This window comes from Ochlerotatus camptorhynchus, unplaced genomic scaffold (assembly GCF_037179485.1).
Source record: "Ochlerotatus camptorhynchus isolate MF236.1 unplaced genomic scaffold, CSIRO-AGI_Acam_v1.1 ptg000266l, whole genome shotgun sequence".
NCBI lineage: Eukaryota > Metazoa > Arthropoda > Insecta > Diptera > Culicidae > Ochlerotatus > Ochlerotatus camptorhynchus.
The window spans coordinates 3,065,674-3,087,901 of NW_027040756.1; the positions used below are offsets into that span (position 1 = coordinate 3,065,674).

General features: G+C 40.7%; 2 protein-coding genes across 20 annotated transcripts in view; one reads left to right on the forward strand and one right to left on the reverse strand.

The window, feature by feature from the left end:
* slo (calcium-activated potassium channel slo) overlaps nt 1–22,228 on the forward strand; it is a 265,894-nt gene that overhangs the window by 52,508 nt on the left and 191,158 nt on the right. For all 19 annotated transcript variants that reach the window (XM_065227090.1, XM_065227092.1, XM_065227075.1 and 16 more), the window contains exon 6: nt 12,201–12,368. In XM_065227090.1, coding sequence (XP_065083162.1) covers nt 12,201–12,368 — 168 coding nt within the window. The remainder of the gene's footprint in view (nt 1–12,200; nt 12,369–22,228) is intronic.
* On the reverse strand, nt 1,587–4,918 carry LOC135705424 (uncharacterized). Its single transcript, XM_065227158.1, has 2 exons — nt 3,221–4,918; nt 1,587–3,163 (listed from the first exon to the last, which is right to left on the reverse strand). Exon 2 carries the CDS (start codon nt 2,950–2,952, stop codon nt 2,431–2,433), a length of 522 nt encoding a protein of 173 aa, XP_065083230.1. The 5' UTR covers nt 2,953–3,163; nt 3,221–4,918; the 3' UTR covers nt 1,587–2,430.

Sequence of the window (22,228 nt, forward strand, 5' to 3'; positions counted from 1 at the left end):
TAAGCTGCTTTCATTCGCATCCAGTGCTTTCACAAAATTGACAGTTTCGCCCATTGTAGGTTATGCTCTTCCATCGGGGAATGTGAATTGGACCGTATACTGTATTTCAACGGACGTTTCGTACAATCGCAACAACAAAGTGTCCGAGCTCTTTTTTCGACGCATCATTTCAGATCGCAAAAGCTCTCGTCATTACATTCCTTATGTCATTTTACACAAAAAGACGCGAGCTTTTAGCAATCTGAAATAAAACGTCTTAACAAAATGGATGGACATTTTTAGAAAATGCATCAAAGTAAATTTAACCAGTAAATTCTTGAATTATTCCACCTTCAGTAAAATCTACTCTTCTTACTGAAAAGGGTATACATATTGCTTGGAAAATCGACTTTCGGTCCGAGGCCCAGAGAGCCAAGTGTAATATATGTGTGTGTTACACATTTTTTGCCGATTTGTTTCTCCAACCACTGGACCGAATTGGACGCAACAGCCACCAAACGAAAGGTATTGTAGACCCATAGAACAAATATTTTTGAAATCGGTCAACTGTTTCAGAAGATATGGTCGGAACATAATCCGGTTTATACGGTTCGTGAGTCTAGAAACTGTATCCGGACATGTTCCGGCTACCCCAGGATAAGTGGCCAGTTTCTGACTTGGTCCAAATCCCATTGTACGACACCTCAAAAGACATGACACTTTAAAATAAGTTCAATGGTGGATAAATAAAGTACCCAGGGGCAAATTGGATACAGTGGGACATGTTCCGGGACCCCCAGGGGGAGTGGGCAGTTTTTGACTTGAACCAAAACCCATCATGCGACACCTAAAATCACATGAGAAATAAGTGCCCTGCCCAGGATCACATTAGACACATCTGGACATGTTCTGGGTGCACCTTGGGTAGTTTACAGTTCTTTTCGAGGGCCAAAACCCATCACACGACACATGAAATCAATACTTAAGAAAGGTCAGATTCCACCATACGTGGATAAATTCTGGTTTTTGCACATTTAAACACAACCGGTGGTATTGAATGTGACCAGCGCGTCCAAAGTATTGAGGAACTTACTCTAACTCACTCACTCGAGCAGCTGCGCGTCTTCTTGCTTTTGCTTTGACCCTGGGCTCAGGTCAATTTCCTATCGACTTGCTTGATTTTATTGTTGAGGATCCACCTTTATCAGCCCCTGGGTCTGCCTCTGATGCGACATCCTGCCGGGTTCCAATCCAGCACTTGCTTGTAGCTTTCGTTTCCACCACCTTGTAGTAACTGTACGTGGCTGACTCATCTGCAAATGTTTCATAACCTTACAAAGGCAGCCCTAGCCTTCTTGGTTTGTGCGTCTGTGTCGCTCTTGGTCCAGCTCTCTGACGCTATTCTGGCAGGAATTCAAGATATTGCATACTGTCGACTGTCAATCGAATCAAAGCCGCCCTTGGTTCGAAACACGGTCAGTAGCGTGCTTCATTTCAAAAATAAGTGATGAATTTCAGATAGGCCACCCTCCAGTTCGATTCATAAACCTCTCTTCATATTTTGGAGGTTATACATTGAGCTGGAGAGTGACCTATCAGAAATTAATTTATTTTTTTCAAAATGAATCACCCTAATGGTCGGTGTAACATGATTTCTTCGATTACGGTGAGAAACATTAGTAGTGATGGTATACATCGTTACCTCATATCAGTGATTATCCAGATAGGGTCGGACAAGGATCCATTATACACGACTCAGCTCGTGAAAGCTACATACTGCGCATCAACGAGGTTGACGATTTTATGTGGGACCCGCATGCGCCTCAGGATGGCCCCGATATTCTCGCGATTGAGTTGATCGAAAGTTTTTTCGTAGTCAATGAATACCAAACAATTCGTTGACCTGCTCCAGGATAATATGGAGCGTGACAATATGGTCATATCATATCTTCGGGCAAGGAATCTTGTCGCAGGACAGTCGTGAAGATCTTCTAATGTATTCGATTTAGGATAATTTTGCCGTCGTGATATATCGTAGAGGAGTCGAATATCGCCAGTTGTTGCTGCTTTCTCCCCTTCGTCCACCAGGGAATCATTCACGCTCGCTTGTACCATCTGCAATGGCGCTTGATTTCCTTGAGAGCCAAATACTGATAAGATAGATTGATGAAGGAAAGGGACCGCTGAATCCATCAAGTTAGAAGAAAAAAACGAGTCATTTTTCTATGAGTTGCTTCTGCCTTTGCTTAAGTGCTACTGTTTTTGTCTTTTGGATTCTGGATAATGAGTCATGAGTCGGAACGTCGAACCTCTTTCTTTTTTCTTCGGCGTCGCAGAGCGTCCACCCCTTACGTATATAGGAACGTACTCCCAGCTATTTTCTCCTACTCGCTATCGATATTGCCGCTAATGGGGTGTTTACATCTGTGACGATTTGTCAGCGCTAGTGTACTAGCCAACTAGCACTAATTTCAGTTGCTTCTGAAATCTCATGCTGGTAGACGCTGATGCCCTGTTTTCATTATGCTTGAGCTTTTTTGCTAGCAGCTGGCTCATTAGCGCTAGTGAAATAGCATAAGTGTAAACACCCCATAAGTGGCTTACTGCATGACCTCGGGGCTCCCATGAGCTTCGTCGACGTACGAGCTTTCGCGATTCACCAGCTTCCCGCCGTCGTTTGGTCGGCAACTCGACGAACGATCGCGATAAGTCGTCGTCCCACGAATGTACGTTGCTAGCCGTCGTCGTACGCTTCCGTTTGAGACCGTCGTCCTGCCGGTCACTCGCTGCACGGTACAATCGTTCGCCGTCACACGGGCCTCCGTAGTTGGTCGTCGTCGCACTTCCGTCTTTGACCGTCGAGCGGTCCAATCGCTTGCCGTCACATGGACCTCCGTAGTCGGTCCTCGTCGTACTTCCGTCTTTGACCGTCGTGTGGTCCAATTCCGTCGACGTCCGTTGTCCTTCCCGCATTTCTCGAATCTTAAGACCGTGGCAAAACAAAGCGCCCTGAAAAGGCTTTCTATTAATATAGGCAGAGCTAATACTTGTGTCGTGAAACTCACCCTCGAATTGGGACGCTTCTTTCTCGTTCCAATTCAGTTACCTTCCGGTCGTCTTCCAAGCGGTCCGTGTAGCGATTGGTTGATCACTGATAGTTGTTCAAGCCGATTTGAAAAATTGTCTAATCACAAACGAACACGTTAGCATCATCGTCGCCATCTTTTATGCAGCAAATTACCTTCGACTACGCTGAGTTCTTGACCAAGAGTCCGTTTCGTGACCGGTACGTGTGAACATCTTCCAGCCGAATCGACCGGCTCTTATCGTCCGTATTTCGATTGTTATATCGCTGATGCCTGCCGAAGTTAACCGAAAACGTGCAAATATCTCGCTAGTTTCCTCGACCAAACGAGTTCGACCTACATCCAGTTCATGAGACCGTCTTCTGTCGGTTCGTGAGGTTCGTCCTACAGGCGGTTAACGTTGAAAGTGGTTTGGAAGGCTGTTTTTTTTCCACCCGACCTACTGATACCCGTTTCCTTTATCGGCACTCGGCACTCGTACTGGAACTTTTTGCACCTCTTTTTCCACTTGCTATGCCAGATGCCACTATGGCGGTTCCACAAAACAATTATTTTTTTATTGCTGCTTTTCTTCTCCGAACCGAGACGGCAGTCACGGTGTCGTTGTTCGTGTGCGTGCGTTCTCCTCCTTTCGTGTAGTCTCGAACGGAAAACGATCTCGCACCACGGTGCCAAACACGAGAGATGAGCAAGACAATTTCTTGTGTGTGTGCTTACGTTTTCAAACCAGAAAGGGGTTTGGACTTTTTGCTATAATAATCGTGTTACTACACTGAGTACAATTTTAATTGCATTTTGAGCTATTATTTTATTAATTAAGATTCTAAACTTTATCTTACAATAAACGGAACATATTTCAACATGCGCTTCGAGGCTATGGCGTGCTCCCCGACGGTGATTTCTGCACGCTGCACCGATTTACAGTTACTGACCAAAAGCACTTCCGTTTTGTGGGAGGTTATCTGCAGCTTCGCTCCTTGCTTCCAGTTACCAATCCTGTCAATCGCCTCGGTTGCCAACGCTTCCACCTCTTCCAGCGTCTCACCTGTTACGGTCAAGACGACGTCGTTCGCAAAGCCAACGATCTCAGCTCCTTTCGGCAGCTTCAGCGTTAGCACGCTTTTGTACATCCCGTTCCAAAGCGTTGGACCAAAGATGGAGCCTTGTGGAACTCCCGCTGTGATCCTAATCGATCTCTGTCCCATGTCTGTCTCGTAGACCAGAACCCGGTTCTGGAAATAACTCCTCAGGATCCTTCACCGGTAGTAAGGGACCCTCATTCTATGCAGCACTTCGGCGATGGCCTCCCAGCTGGCGCTGTTGAACACATTCTTGACGTCGATCGTTATCACAGCTCAATATCGATCTCCTCTCCGCTTCTGTTTGGATGCCTTCTCGGCTCTCTCGACCACTGTCCGAATTGCATCTCCCTTTCCGGAATCAGAACTGCCTCTCCGACAATCCGTGCTCACTCTCCGTACATTTGGTTAGTTAGGATGATCCTCTCCAAGAGTTTTCCGAGTGTATCCAACATCGTTTTGTACCAATTTAGGACTTCTTCTTTGGAATTATTCCTAATTGCTTTAAACCTGGTTACAAATGTCACCCCAATTAGCTCGATTTATGGCTGCTTCTTCCATTTTCGATTGCGTCAGACGCTCTCCAAGTCTTGTCGTACGCTTCTCGTAGTGATCAACATTTTTACGGGATTGATTTTTTTCTTCTATCATGTTTAATTGATAGGCTGAATGTCTCAGAGAGCTCTACGGAGCCGAGTGACTTATGACTTTAAAAAAATATAATTCAGTTCTTGATTTTGTTTTCTCCGTGTTCTTTTTCCTCGTCTGCAACACTTCGACTCTTGCCAGATCCTCTACCTGTTTCTGCCATTGTTGGTGTAGTAGTTCAGTGGCTGATGGGATTCGTTTTCGGTCTCCGGGGTTGTCACGTCAATTTTTAACCACCTCTTAATGTTGCTGGCCAACGATGCACCCCCAGTCAGTACAACAGCGTACTCACTGCTATCCGAGCTGTCATTGCTTTGTTCTTTTCCCTGGCCTTGATATTTTTCTTCGTCCCTGTGTTGATATTCTGGTTCCTTCCGGGTCTTTCCACTTGGGGCGGTCCCCTTCGTCCTGCATAAGAAGCATTTATTTTTGCTCTATTCATAACATATATTCCTCTTCTGATTGGGGAAATTAAGTGAGGAGGGAATCACGACCATGTATTATCGGTACAGTTTAAAACCGCAAAATCCCGCACGCGACAATCCTTTATATTCTTGTTTTGTATGTTAAACATAGTGTTGGATATGGTGCGCTGTATTCGCACAATGATGTGCTATAATATGCACTATGTCCGACATTATGTTTAACGTACAGAACGAGGGCAAAATCGAATGTCGTGTGCGGGGTTTTCCGGTGTCCAACTTGACCGACAATATACACCAACTCCGCAGGGAATTTCTTCTAGATGATACGTTTCACTTTCAATTATTTCTCTAGGACCAACGCTAGTATGCTGTCGGGGACTTTATATTGATAAACATACACTCCCACACATTGAATGTAATCCCCTACACGCTACATGCGTACCTCCACAGTTTTTTCCATTTGCATGGTAAATTAAATCTTCCGTGTTTTACATCACTGCATGCAACATCGATTCTTCCGATTTGATCTTAATAACAATTGCTTTCTCCTCAGCAATCCGGTAAGTTGCTTCCATCTGAACGGAATCCACATCCAGCGCTTACACGAAATTAGTAGTTTCTCCCATACGGTGGATTCCACGCTTCGATTGGCGAAGCTGAATTTGATCGAACTACTTAATGCACTTTGCTTCCAACGGCAACAACAAAAGCTGGAAATGAACAATATCTGCTATCGAATATACAGACTATCTCGTGATTCACACCGAAAGGTACAACTGCTACTGCCGACAGCTGAGAGAGAACTGATTGCGGAATTGCTGTGCGGAATTCTTGTAACATGTCCTGCCCAGCGTGTTGTTCCTGATTTCGCAGCTTTTTGTATACTGGATTCGTGGAATATCGTTGAGTGAGCTCGTCGATTAATATTCGTTTCAACACCGTTATTTCTAAGTGTTTCCATCTTCAAGTCTATTTCTCGATTCATACCCGTAGAGAGCAATCGGTCTTATAGGTGAGTCACACCTCCTTGATCTTGCTATACTTAGTTTAGCCGCCTACCATGCTTGGTTCCTCTGCGTCTTGTAGTGGTTGGCTTTGAGGCAAACAACAGACCAAGGCTGTGAGTTTCCATTGAAGATGTTAACGTTACCGTCAGAAACAGCCCTGATGATAGCCATAAGTCGTATGGAAATTTCTACAACCAGCTTGTGGCAGGCGTGTTGCTAGGGCCATCTATGGGGTCTGATGAATGTCCGTTTCCCATACGTCGTACTCTTCCAGCTTTAGCGATACTGCGTTTGCCATAAAATTGCGTCAGCCTGTTGTGCTCGATATCACCACCTATAAGCCTGTGCATTGTTTTATACGCATTCACTACCCCCCTCCCCCCTCTCAATCGTTCCAGCTTCAGGTTTAAGTTTAGTTGCAAATGTTCTGCCAACGATATCGATGTCATATGCAAACCAATACAATGCATATTTTCGAAAAAGATATGTTGTGTAGAGGCCCTAAATCAATCTCTGATCATTTTGGAATTCAAAAAGATGACTTTTGGTTTAAGCAAAACCTTCAAATATCTTGCAACAGGCATTTCTCCTCATCTTGGGATCTCTTGATAGTTTTCAAATTCCAGCTTGTCCCCTCTATTATAGAAATAGCGTATATAACCCATTGATTCCAGTCCACCGGTAGCCGTTCGGTTTCCTAAATCGTGATGATTATCCAGAACAGACAGATGGCCAACGATTGCAAGAATATCCAGGTATGCAAGCGTCCGACATTTTCCAGATCTTGAACGCTTCTATTTACTAAGCCAGACACTTGGCTGGTCCTAATATGCAGTAGAGTGGCATGGGCTTAAATATTCTCTCCTAAGAACTTCGAATTTTGTTTTATAAGAGGAAATTTGAAAGAAATCCATGTCTAACTATGTATGTTCGTTCGCTAATTTGTGACACCGGTCTCGATGGAGGCCTTATGCTCCTGGCACGGTCTGAGCCGAGTAATTTCGTTCTTTTTTCTGCAGCAACAATGTAGCAGCTGTGATAAGCTTTCACCATAGGAGGGGGATATTTTTTCTCTATCTCTAACTCTAACAATGCAAGCTGAACAATAAGAACAGAAGCTGATTACTGGCTGAATAACAACAGGCTAATGTGGATTAGTACTATAGTACTGGACATTAAAAATAATACGCTAGGATTTTTTGTCTCTCCATGAAAGTTCAAAGAGCTGTTACTTTTCAGTATGTGAATCAAAATTTTGGCTGCTGGTTGATGAAGTATTCCAGGTTTATCAGAATAATTTGTGGCTTGATTGGTCTAGTCTGTATGAAGTTAGAGTGATTTTAGTAAATCGCTTCTTATTTGACTACTATTTTTCAAGAAAGAACAGATTAAATTATGATAATGAAATAAGAGGCGATCTACTAAATTTACCCTAACTTCATACAGACTTGGCACATCTACTCACAAGTTAAACTGAAAAACATAGAAAACTTATTTAACCAGCAAGTAAAATTGCAGATGTACAGTTCTTTTTCTCATGGAGAGACGCTGTTTTTTGTCCAGTACTGTATTTACCTTACCCTTCAGAATTCGTAACCATTTAACACGCTTCATGGATGCATGTCCACAGCCCACGCTGTTTGCGAAGTCTTCACGTGCCTCTTCGTTTTTTTCCAGTCGGGTCGTTAACGAAAACCATTTTTCCCTTCGAAATTTGGGGTTCTTTCGCCTCCTCCACATTTCGTTATCCATCGAAGATGGTACACAACACCTTCAGTTTAAAAACGTCACGTTGGTCTTTGACGAGTGTAGTTCAGGTCTCGTGGCCGTATAGGATTACCGGTCTAATCAGCATTTTGTAGAAAATCAACTACGTTCGGTGTCGTACTTTATTCGTCCGTCTTATTCGTTGAGAGCTTTCTCTGCCAATCAATTCATGAAATTGCGGCAAGCACAATACTACTCTATGGCCAGGGAATTCGAGAAAATTTCCAACCCGAAAAATTTCCTCAAACGGCCCGGGAATCGAACCCGCTGCTTCCAGCTTGTTAATACTGTGCCTTTATCGACTAGGCTGTCTGAGGCCCCCAAATCAGCATTGTTCTAAAGTTTATTTATAAGCTAGTAAAGGGCTTAATATTATTCATAGTAATTCAACCATCGACACCACAATCCGACATTCATGACCATAGAAGTTACCATGAAATTTCTGCTCAAATCACACTAATGACATCTGTCACCATGTTCAGGGACAACGCCCGAACACGCGAGCAACATTTATGAGTTGGTTCGTGTCGATTTTCGAGCTGGACACATTATTTTTATCTTGATAAAAAATCCTATGGTTTCAACAGATCGGATCGCTGCACATTTGAATCAACCGTTATAGATTTTCGAGCAAAAGTTAAGATTAAGTATCATGTCAGTTTGTCACTGTGTTTCATTGTCCGAACATTTCCTTTTTAATTAAATATTATATCCACTTCACAACACAATAATGATGTAAGATGAACATGGACAACACTATAGGATCATTCTAAAATTTACGTGGCATTTGGATCATATTTGGGCTTGATAATCAACTTTTACGAGTGTCTGGATTTCGGTGCATTGCGGTATAGCTATACTTGTTCTCCACGAGCATAGGCCCTTATTACGAGTGTCACTTCACGGTGAAAAAGAAGTGATGTGACTACTTGTCACTCACGGTGAAGTGATTGCCGTGTACACACTTCACCGTGAGTGGTAAGTGACATCGATAATAAAGGCCGGTATTGTAGATAGTCATCTTCGTGCGGTGGCGGTGGCGAATGTTATAGTCCAAAGTAGGCACGATTCCCTGCCATAATGCGTATTTGAATTTCTCTGTTGGTATCATTTTCGGCGGTCACCAGTGAGCCCAAACACACAAACTCGTTGATCACCTCAATTTCGTCACCGTCAAATTTGAATTCGGGGTGGGCGGCTAACATTGTCTTCCCTAGAACCTCTTCCTCTCATGTATTTCGGTTTTCGATGCCTTGATGACAAGTTCAATCCGCCTAGCTTCAACCTTTAGTCTGATGTGCGTTTCCGCAATCGTCTCAAAGTTCCGTGCCAAGATGTCGATGCCATCGGCGAAGCCAAGAAGCTGGATGGACTTCCGGAAGATCGTGCCACTCGTGTCTATCCCAACTCTTCTTATCACACCTTCTAACGCGATGTTGAAAAGCAGACACGAAAGTCCATCACCTTGCCGAGATTCAAAGGGACTCGAGAGTGTCCCCGATACTCGAACAACGCACATCACTCGACCATCGTCGCCTTGACCAATCTCGTCAATTTATCCGGAAATCCGTACTCGTGCATAATCTGGAATTGAAATCGATGAACAAATGATGTGTGGGCACGTTGTATTTACGGCATTTCTGCAGAACCTGCCGAATCGCGAAAATTTGGTCCGTGGTAGCGCGGGAACCCATGAATCCCGCCTGGTATTGCCCCACGAACTCTCTTGCAAATAGTGTCAGACGGCGGCATAGAATTTGGGAGAGTACCTTGTAGGTGGCGCTCAGCAGTGTGTCGCGCGGTAGTTGCAGCAATTCAACTTGTCGCTCTTTGTGTAGATTGGGCATACGACACCTTCTATCCACTCCTCCGGTAATATCTTCACATCCCAAATTTTGGCAATTACCCAGTGCAGCGCTCACTTGGTAGTTGATCTACACCAGTTGTTTGTTGTTCTTCACGGGCGATCTCCTCCTCAACTTCTTGAAAACCAGGGGCCGGTAGCCTGTCGTCTTCTGCACCTGATCCAAGGTCTGTTGCCGTGCCACCTTAATTTTCACCTGCATCACCGTTGAGGTGCTCGTCACATTACTGCTTCCACCTCTCAATCGCCTAACACTCGTTTGTGAGAAGGTTACCGTCCAAGTCCTTGCACATATTGGCGGTATAGATTTTCCATCGCGTCGCCATCTCGGGCTTCCTGCTGAGGCTTCTTCCTTCGAAAAACCGAGTTTTGTCTGTATCGCTCCACATTCAATCTCGTGCGGTGTTGCAGCATTCTCGCCCGTGCTGCATTATTCTCCTCTACTAACTGTGATAACTGTGACTGATATGTGATTATAGGCAGTTTATGTGCTTTAATGAACGGTAGAATGCGTTTTTCCAGGCACACCATCTAGTCCAGGGGTAAACAGTGGCGGGAACATGAAGCGTTGTCAGTGTTCCCCCTTTCTAATAAATTGATAAAAGCGTTATTTACCCTGATTTTTGAAGAACTATCCTGAATTTTAATAATTCATCTCCCACCCCTTGTTGTTTGCGGCAAACGATTTTTTTTGATCAACTTAACGACTTTTTCTTAAACACCCCTATTTTTCTGATATTTAAATAAACTCCTGGCAACTCTGGTTCATCGTGTTTGTGACAAAAACATCGTTTGAAGACATAATAATACACGAGAGATTTGACAAATTTTTACGTTTTCGCGATTTTTAGAGCTGACCACGTCAAATTTTCGTTGTTTCGTTGGGTGTTCAAGATCAATTTCTCCGCTCGTCTTTAATGTGGGACATCTTTTTTTTTTAATTTTCGTGAATCGGAGAAGCAATTTCAAAACAATCTACTGTCAAAAAGTTCTAGAACCGGCGCTGCTATAAGATAAACTATGCTCCCAGATTTTAACTGGGCCACATTTTATTTGACACCTTAACGTTGGCATCACGTTTTTGCTGGTCACCAAAATCAGGTGTTCAATAGCTGAATCAAAGTTGGCGGGGTTGATACAACAGTTATTCAAATTAAGACTGAATTTAAATCGTTGAAAGGACGCTTGTTAAGTATTACATTGTTACTCTGCGGATGACATTTACGAAAAAAACAACATATTTAAATGTTGCACAGTGGTGAGTATGTTGCCAGTCATGAATCAAAACAAACACATACCAACACCCAATACACTCGGCGATGCGAATACGCAAAAGTGGGTGAATTGTAATTTTACCTAACGACTTAACTACCTTGTTCCCACTATTAATTTTCTACCGACCGATTCTGGATAAGCCTATATGGACCTTAACCCCTGATTTGGTCAATTCAGAATCATCATTAATCATTTAAAATCAAACAAATCAAATCTTTTCTAGGGGAGATGTACCAATCAAAGCTCAACGATCCAATTATGGCATACGGTATTCCCAAAATGCCATAATAGGAACGTATAGCCAGTACTGGTACATTTACCCTGTACATGTAAAACAAATAGTTACATATGATCACACTATTTCACTGTTTTTGAAAATAAGAATAAAGCTAGGTGGACAAGCTCAAGTTTAACAGCAATCATCTTATTTAAAAAAAAATATTTCTATTTTTATTTTATCGCTGCCATAGTTAGCCCTTTCCGAGCATTTGTCCAGTAAAATCTGACAAACTGAGAATCAATCTTGGCTCGGGCTTGGAAACGGTTAACAAACTAAATCGACACTGATTTTTCATAAGGGCCTTGGTCGCAAACGTAAACAATGACTTCTGCAAATTTCTTGCAATTTAATCAGATAGAGGGCATCTTCCCTAAAACAATGACGCTGATGATTTGCTATATGCAAGTTTTAATTCCAGAGAAATTTGCTAAAACTAGGTTTTAGTTTAAGTTTGCATCTTGGACCCTTAGGCCAGTGTCGAAATAAATACGATAAGCATTCCCAATTTTATAAGCCTTTTGCCGCAGCATTTTACAAGCCTTTACCAGTAGAAGTCAGTTCATGCATTTAGAACGTTTGAATTTATCAGTTTTCGTAATATACATATAACTATCTTACATTCCATAGGCACATCAATTACTACAGCAACTTGAATTGTCGCGCTGGTTACGAACGGAAAAAAAGTATCAACTAATGTGTATTCTTCTTCTTCTTTATTTTCTTCTCTGATCGCACAAACTCGACATCATCGTCATCATCGCCATCACCATGGGCCTTGACACTACTTCAGCTGGAGAATTCTGGCGATCCGTTAGAGTTTAATAACCCGCAACAGTTGTCATACTGGACGTGTGTATATTTTCTCATAGTTACTATGTCAACAGTAGGTTACGGCGATGTTTACTGCGAAACCGTGCTTGGCAGAACGTTTTTAGTATTCTTTTTACTAGTCGGTTTGGTAAGTAGCAACTTTTCATTGTCCCTTTCACTCTCTCCTTCGGTTTTCTCGGCCTATATACATATGAAAACTATTAGAATATTTTTGATTTTTCCATTATCAGTACGCTATTATTCAACTAAAAAACAGAAACAATATTTAGGTATAATGTATCATAAGAAAAACAAATCGAACCTTCACAGGCAACAAACGCACCGCGGCCTCTTTCTGGTGAAGTGCGTTTACGAAACAAACAAAAAAACAGTCGCCATCTGCTATAATTTTAGGAATCTGTGAATCTTTTAGAGCTACCACAATTGGCAACGTACATCGAATGCGTATTAGAAAACTAAAATTGCTTCGTAAATTTCCAACCGCTTCAAATCTACTTATTTGTTCTATTTCTTTACGTTAAGCGATGGCTAATTTAGAACTCGACAAACGCCAAAGCCAAATCTAGGATCTAAATAGAGCTCAATCAGCCACATCAGCCGATCAGCTACTTATGGCAAAGCTTCGAACGGATTTCAAAAGTTGCAAATTATGAATGATGCCCCGAAATTATTGAGACCCGTTCGAACATCGGCTTCTTCTCGTAACTCAAGAACTCTTTCGATGTTCCGTACTGTTTCGTTTTATGTTTGTATAGTTTATTACATTTGTTAAGTTTAAGTGTCCGTTTGAAACAAAAAAATCATTTCCCGTACCGCTACTGCCGAAGAAAACCTGGTACCAGTTGATAACCAAGCAGATCAACGAACGACGTGTAAATTTCTGTGCGAAAATTCGCACTCCTCCTGTCTGTTTCTCTCTCTGTATCTTTCCGCACATTATCCTGATACGAGGAAACGCTATAATTATTTTATCAAGCCTTAAGATTAATAAAAAAAAAAAGAATCAAAACATTCGCTTAAGCTAACCATAAGTCAACTCCAGTAACGATAAGTTTCTGTTTGATTAATTATTTTCGTTCATTTTTTTTCAGTTGTTCAGTTTCTCTAATCAAGCTTTTTTTTGGCTTTGTGAGACAAACTATTGCAATAGTTTTGAAACTTCATGCTTTTATGATTTGCTTTTGACTATAAGTTTTAACTGTTTTCGATGAAAATACATACTTTTGGTAGTTAATCGAGAGAAAAAAGTGCTTTCAAGGACACATTTTAGAATCTTTTTCTTTGTAGGGGCAACGTGATTTGGAGTCTTGTTTTTTTTCTTATGTTCAACAAATTCGGCTGTAGTTATTTTTGAAAATTGCTCTTAGGGGCAGGTTGCTGACTAATTCTGTTACTGCTGTAATTCGAAAGGAAAGAACAGCGCTATTGATTTCACAACCGATTGGCTGCTTCTACGCTAAGATTTTGAATTAGTGATAAAATAAGCCATTGTAGAAAAATAACTTGATGTAGATGAGTTATTCGATAATTTGAATCGTTTATTCGAACTCTTCAGGTGGGAGCTTGATTAACTTACTCATATGGGTGCATTGACAGAACCTTGAATATGTTAGGAAATGTAAACAAACGAAATCAAATCGATACTGAAACAGATTAAGAGATCTCACTGCTGACACATGATCGAAGACAACATATCAAGAAAACTGGCAACTCTCCGGTTTTCTCGACCGCTGTGAGACAGGCACGACGGCGTTATCTACTGCTCTAAACTAAACCTTAGAAGATGTCGGTCGTTGAATCTGTTTCAAATTTGAGTTCCATGCCTGCTCAATTTCGCTGAGGATGAGTAAAAAGTTGCTCGAATTTGACTAATTTTCACTCTTCATCGCGCAAAATTTGGACAAATCCTGAGTAATTTGGGATTTGGGCGTTATTACTTTTGTATACAAAGACGTTAATTGCCAATTTCTCATGAGATAAAGGTCAATCTTATAAACAAACTATACCAAATGATAGAGGAATCATTCCTTATCAATTTTATCTAGATGAACGCGTCATTGGGACCGTACTAATGGATTTTGGTCGTTGTTGAAAATTCAGTCGATTGCTGAATTTATGTATGGGCCCAAATTAGGGGCATTTAGGCCGATATTACATCCATTTCCCCTATAAGTGAAATTTTCTCAAATTCTAGTGGATTCTTACTAAGTTCATGACTAACCGTGATTCAAGCAAAAGTCAGTAACTGGAACTCAAATTGGAGTCAAATTCTACGGCTGTGTGAAGTTTGGGTAGTTGCTAATATTTCTACACGTTGCTTCTACCTTTGCTCAAGCACTGTGTTGCGAAGTATCCTGAATATTAAGGCCTACCCCCGTCCCCTTACCACTTTTAAAATTTGCGGTTGAAGTCTGTTCCTAAATACCTATCCTGATAAATCCTAATTTTTTATCACTATGTTCCTGATGTTACTGACTATATCTGTCTCTTGGATTCTGGCCGGTCTTCTTGATATGATGTTTTCGATATGGTTTTTCATTCAAAACTGTTACAGAATGTGGCATGTCCTGGATGTGTATATAAATTATATATGTATATTAAATGTTTTCTATTTAGAGCTGTACTTTGCAGTTATTTTGGGATAATGTTCCTAAAGCTCTCAAGGGATTTTGTGATGATTTGTTTTATAGGAAAATCAAAGTCTTAAAACCTAGGCATCAGATTGAAACCAGTTAGATTCAATGAGTGATTTTCATATGAATTTAACAGCCATCCGTCTTTAAAATTCACTGCCTCATGAGAGTCTGAAAGATTGGGAAGTAAACAAGTCACTGACAGCAGAGCACTCATTCGGTAGCTCAATCAGCACGTTTAATATTCCTTGTTGCTACCCACTCTTTTAGCGAATTGGTTTTTGATTCAGTTCCAACCTGGTTCGGATATCAAGATTGGGTCGGCTTGTTGTCTGTCAAACGTCACTGTAAACGTTTGCTTTTATAACCTGGCTCGGGTTGAGGTTCACACTGACAACAAGCTCGGGTTCGCACGGGTTGGAACTGGTTCCAACCTGAATAATAAACAAATTTGCTACTTATTTCCATTGACTTCGTATCTATGGAAAAATGCCTCAATTGCACACTATGTGAGCGAAGGAAAGCGGTGTGGGTCGCCTTTTCGCGAGTGCAGCAATGTTTTTGTTTGCTATTTCATTGCCTTGTCCATGGGTACCAACGTTCTGGATAGAGCAATGAACTTAATAGTGCACTCATCCTGAGTAGTCAATAATTTTAAGCTCTGACAAGGTGCCTTAAATTGAAGGGATGTTCCTATAGATTTACACACCGACAAGATTGGTGTGGACAAAAAAAAATGCTGGGAAACATAACTCTAAGCGTAAACAATGACTGTAAGGAGCGTCAACATATCAAAGGCAGCATGGCTGACTCGCACTACCATCACCGACGAACTAACATTTCAAATTTTCTAAGGAGTAAATCTCGGATACTATTGCGAATTCATGCATGAAATTTGCTTCTCCATATTTGCCGAGTCGCACCAAACATGGGGAAGGAAGTTCATTATTGTCTGTTTTCTGGTAGCTGACATTTATACTCCAGGAAATGCACAGTGGCAACAGAAAAGTTTGGTCTATCGGAAGGTGCAGTTAGTTGGCGCTAAATTGGTCGTTACATATCTGACTGCTTTTGCGTAGAATTAGATGCCCATGTTGATCGAATTTTTACGAGAAATTTGTGATTACATTCCTTATAGCTCGGGTGAGTCTGAGTAAATGATTCCACATGTGTGTAATTCCTAATGGGTAAAATCAATACTGGTTTGAGTATTTTAATTTTAAAGTGCAGTAAAACGTCAGCATAGACGAGTGCACGGGTGAACTTTTGTTCATCTACTGCAAAAAATTTGACACAACAGCGGGGCCCTGTTTACTAAAAATGAACACATAAATAATGCTCGCTTATAATTTGAAAAGGGCCTATCAACTTTTGTAAACAACTTGCTAAGTTCTTTTCATGAGAACCGAAGTACGCCCACGCAAACCAAGAGCACTATCAGAAGGGGAGAATTCACCCTACCCGATAGACGACTGCACGGATGGATTTGAGTTCACTCTCTGGACAAAAAGTGACACAGCAGCGGGGCCCTGTTTACTAAAAATGAACACATGAATAATACTCGTTAAACATTTGAAACGGGCCTATCAACTTTGGTACACAAAACTGGTTAAGCCCTTTACGCGCGAACTGAATACGCCCACGCAAACTAACAACACCATCGGGTAAGGAAAATTCTTCTCTTCCCGATAGTGCTCTTTGTTTGCGTGGGCGTTCTTTGGTTCTCGTGAAAAGGACCTAGCAAATTGTTTACAAAAGTTGATGGGCCCTTTTCAAATGTTACGCGAGCATTATTCATGTGTTCCTTTTTAGTAAACCGGGCCCCGCTGTTGTGTCACTTTTTGTCGAGTGAATGAACTCAAACCCATCCGTGCACTCGTCTATGGTTCAACCATTGCCATTGAACAATTGACCAATGCACAGAACGAACTGTACGAAAAAAATTGACGTTTGAGCGGTGCCGTGTTTACTAAAAATGAACACATGACGTAATGCTCGCGTAACTTTAGAAAAGGACCTATTAACTTTTATAAACAACTTGTTAGATCCTTTTCACGTGAACCAAAGAACGCTCACGCAAATTAAAAGTACTATCGGGAAGAGGGGAGAATTTATCCTACTCGATGGTGGTGTTGGTTTGCGTGGGCGATCTTCGGTTCGCGTGAAAAGGGCTTAACAAGTTTTGAGTACACAAATTGATACACACTTAGAAAAAATCATGTAAATTTAGGTGCTCTGAGAGTGACATATACGAGCGTCAATTTTGACATAAATTTGAGTCATAACAGACGCGAAATATCGCTCAATCAAACGTACCTTTTGTCGAGCAACGAACTTTTCAGTCTCGGAGCACTTAATATTACATGACACGTTTGTTTACGTCTCATATTTTATGTCAAAGATGCATTGCGTCACGTGTAAAATTAGTTATTTCTAAGTGTGTAGACCTTTTTTAAATGTTACTAGAGCATTATTTATGTGTTCATTTTTAGTAAACAAGACACCGCTCTTGTGTCAAATTTGATCAGTAGATGAACAAAAGTTCACCCGTGCACAGGTCAATGCACGGAATGACGTTTAAGCGGTGCCGTGTTTACTAAAAATGAACACATAACGTAATGTTCGCGTAACTTTAGAAAAGGGCCTATCGACTTTTATTTCATTTGCAATAATATTCACAGGGCATATAGTCTAACAGGCTAGCCCTCAACTGAGTTTTTAATCGACTCACACCAAACAAGAAGATGTCTGATAGCGAGTGTTTAAAATTGAAGGAAGATCCTTCAATGTAAATTCGACCAGGACTGTAGATCTGCTTAGATGCGCAGTTTGGCGAATGTTTTTTCTCATTATCAGGCATTTACCAGTATGGGGCTGTTCAGTAAATACGTAGACAGTTTTTTTTTGGGATTCTTGCACCCGCCTCCTCTCCCTGTGTAGACAATTGTCCATGCACAATTTTTAAATTTTGTATGGGTCGTGCATAATTGCCAATTAAGGGGAAGTTTACCACTCAGAAAAAAAAAATTACGTTTTAATTTTTCTAAAAATCTTGAAAAAAGATATCAAAAATCTAAAAATATCATATTTTTTCAAATTTTTCATAAAAATTCATGTGCAAAAACATTTTTTATATGTCATCATGGCATAAAGTTGTTCGCAAAAAATCACCTTTTCGATTTGGCTGAGGGTCCAATTTTTTTTTCATGATGAGATGAAAAAAATATTTTTACTTGTAAATTTTCCCAGAAATCTAAGGAAAAACTGATTTTCTTGGATTTTTGATAATTTTTCCCAATATTTTTAGAAAAATAAAAACGTGCCGGAAAAACAAAATTATTCACGGGGCGATAAGCTTCCCATTAAACTGTCTACGTAGTTTATGAACAGCCCCTTTTGCGTAGGCAGCTTCAGTTCCTCCATAAGATCATCTTCACATCAAAACGGTGGGGCAGTAGGGTTCTCTGGGGCTCCCCCAGCGAGATCCACAGAAAACACAGAAAAACTTGTTTCTTGGCTGGAGCTACTTGCGGACGGGTCCGGCTGTTGCACTTTCTTTTACAGTAGTGGACTCATGTTTACAATTTGGTTGAAATTCTTCTGTACATTTCGCTTGAAAGTGCCGGAAGCCTTGATTCTGTTTTAGGCATTTCAAGGTGGAAAATGTTTTTAATGGCGCTGGTTGTTTAGAATTTTTACAAGTTGGAACTGAGTACTTATCACTGGATCACTATGGATGCTCCATAGTCAACTAGTTTTATTTGGACAGCTTATAACTCAACATTGGGATTGGTTGTTGGGTTTTGAGTGCAATTTAAATTGGGTTTGTCGGACACTATAAAGCAATCATTTAATATGACTTACTTTTTATGTCAATACGTATGATTTTTTTTTTTTTTTTTTTTTTCTTTATTATAGAGATTTTTAGCCTGAGGCTAGTTCATCTCTTGAATACGTATGATCAACCGGTGGAAACTAACGATTTTGAATTGGCTCACTACTTGACTAGCCTATTGGTCCCAAGTACATCTATGAGCGTACCCCATTCTAGACGAAATTCTAGTAGTATTTCGCTATAAAAGTTTAACAGATAAAATGAGGGGTTCGTGGATTTCCCTATGCATCGATTAGCTTGGGACCGAAGAGAGTACCAGCCAAAAAAATTAGCACGTTTCTTCGGGACCTTCTGGTCTTAGAGTTACCTCTATGGTATGACCGTCATATAACTATAGGAAATTATTGTAGCTGCAATAAAACCTTTACAAAATTCAAATAAAACCCAACAGCTCCAGATTTGTTTCTTGGGATGAAACGCGAAAAGGTATTTTTTTTCCGAATGACAGATACCTACGCTTGGTAAAAACATGGGATGAATTGTTTCTAGATTGCTTAGTGCCATGCGTGTCAGCTGTGAAGCGCATTCACGACGAAGCCAAAAGGAGACATATTCAAGCTTAGTTTATGGTCATCCAAATGATTTTGACTTTATTGACTTTTTGGAATCGGTTTTGGATGTTGATGATTTCCAAAAAGCAGGTCAAAGCCCTCATACTCTTATAATAATTGATGGGATGGGGGGATTGATCATTACGCAAATCATCCCCATGAGTTTCATTGATTAAATAGGATAAATGACGGTTTCGACAACATATTTACCTATTATCATCAGGGGGTAAATTATGTCCTAGAGCTTTAATTTTGTGCATGAGGAAACATCATGCATCAAAGCATCATTTGACCAAAATTGTAAACTCTATGATTTATTCCCTAACGGTGCCGGTGGTTGAAAGTGAGAGATTTCTCACCCCAGGACACCGTTGGAAAAAATGGGTTCGTAGCCGTACTTAATTTGATGGCGCTAGTTTAATGACCGACAATATACGTATAACTATGTAAGAAAATACAAGATATCGATCGGTGATCCCATATTGTGCAGATCTCAGGAAGTGGTCCATTTTGCCCAATTCTTCTCAAAATACATGATAGTGGTCAATGGAACAGTATCTATTGTAAAACATTTAGGGGAACCGAATGACGACAAAATAATCAATTTTGCCTGATTCTCCCCATATACATCATAGAAGATAATAAAGCGTTTGAAAAATTATTTGGCACCCGTGGATTGAACTCAAATTGCATCCATCTATTGCTAAAATATCAGGAGAATCGATTGCCACTCATTTCATATAGTGTAGGTAGACCTTTAAAAATTGTATATTTTGCTCGATTCTCCCCAAAATACACGATAGAACCTAATAAAACAATTGTCAACTTATTGGGCGTCCAGGAAATGAACTCAAATAGCACCTATCCATTGTAAAAATATCAGGAGAATCGATTGTTACCAATTTCAAACTGTGTAGATCTCCCTCAAAACTATACGTTAGAAGTTAATAAAACAGTTTAGAACTGATTTGGCACCCGGGAATTGATCTCAACTAGCACCCAATCATAATGAAACATATCAGGGAAATCGAATACCTAACGGCACCGGTGGTGTAGTGGTAAGCGTGATTACCTCTCACCCCAGCAGACCTGGGTTCAATACCAGTCGGCGCCGCCGGGATGTTCTGAGGCATAACATCTCTGATCACGCCTTCCTTCGGATGAGAAGTAAAGCCGTTGGTCCCCGGTTCATGAGTTGATGGGTCGATATGTAGAGTCCAGGTGTGGGAGCTGCCTTCCTGGCACGTCGGTAGCAGCACGGAAAACAAGATCAACGGAAAAAACAAACCAAAGGAAAAAAAAATCGAATACCATTCATTTAATATTGTGCAGACTAGTGTTGGGAAAATATCACAATATCAAATCTCCCCAAAGAACAAGATCACGTTTGATTTTCGTAGACAAATATCAACAAGTGATATCGCAGCTCAGAATATCAAGTTAACAAAACTCGCCAGCTGCAAATCTCACCGAACGGTGGTGAGATTGAGTTTCATGATTTTGTCTTTACACCCGAACGCAACCGAAACTTCCATAACGGCTGGCAGCAGTCGTTTCGTAGCTGCCGTCGGTGAAGAGAAAAACGACATAGCATTATTATACCTTTTCTTTCTAAGAAAACGAGGTCATTGTTGCGTCTGTTTAACTCTCAGCTTCAACTTTACATGCTATGAATATTCTCGCAATCAAGCATTATATTTTGCTCCAATATCATAAAATTTGCTAATGATTATGCCGTCATTATACCTTAAAAATTGTACTTATTGCTCGATTGCTCCCCAAGATACATGATAAAACCTATTAAACCATGGCACGCTTTATTAGCTTATATCATATATTTTGGGGAGAATCGGGCAAAACTGACTTTTGAAATCCACACGGTATGAAATGGGTTGTATTTGATTCCCTTGATATTTGTACAAAAGTTTTCAAAAGTTTATTTCCCGGGCGCCAAATCAGTCTGATCTGTTTCATTAGCTTCTAGTATGTATTTTGAGGGAAAATCGGGCAAAACCATTGTTTGAGGTCTATACAGTACACACTTAGAAATAACTACTTTTACACGAGACGTAATCTACATTGGACGTAAACCATGGAACGTAAACAAACATTTCATTTAAAATAAGTGTTCTCAACCCGAAACATAAGCAACTCGGCGAAGAGAACGTTTGATTGAATTTATTTTCTCGTTTCTTTCAACTGATTCTTACGTCAAAAGGGCCGCTTACATGTGTCGGTTTCAGGGAACCGAAATTTACTTGACTTTTTCGTAGTGTGTATGAAATAAGTTGCACTCGATTTCCCTGATATTTCTACAATAGATGGGTGCAATGTGAGTTTATTTCCTGGGCATAAAATAAGGCGTCAATTCAAGACCAACAATTGAAAAGGCCTCAACTCCATTTTGTAAACAAACTTCGTAAGGCCATTTTGTCGTGAACCGAAGTCCTCAAACGAAAACCCAACAAAATGAACAGGTAGAGGAAATTTTCCTCTACCCAATTGTGTTTTTAGGTCTGCGAATGTACACACTTCGAAAAAATCATGTAAATTTAAGTGCTCTGAGACTGACATATACGAGCGTCAATTTTGACATAAAATAGAGTCATAATAGACACGAAATTCAACTCAATCAAACGTACTTTTCGTCGAGTAACTTACTTTTCAGTCCCGGAACACTTAATTTTACATGACATATTTGTTTACGTCTGATCCTTTATGTCAAACATGGATTCCGTCACGTGTAAAATTAGTTATTTCTAAGTGTGTAGGTTTCGGTTCGGGAGAAAATGGCCTTACAAGGTTTGTTTACAAAATGGAATTGAGGCCTTTTCAATGGTTGGCCTTGAATTGTTTTATTAGGTTTTATCATGTATTTTGTGGATAATCGCGCAAAATTGAACTTTTT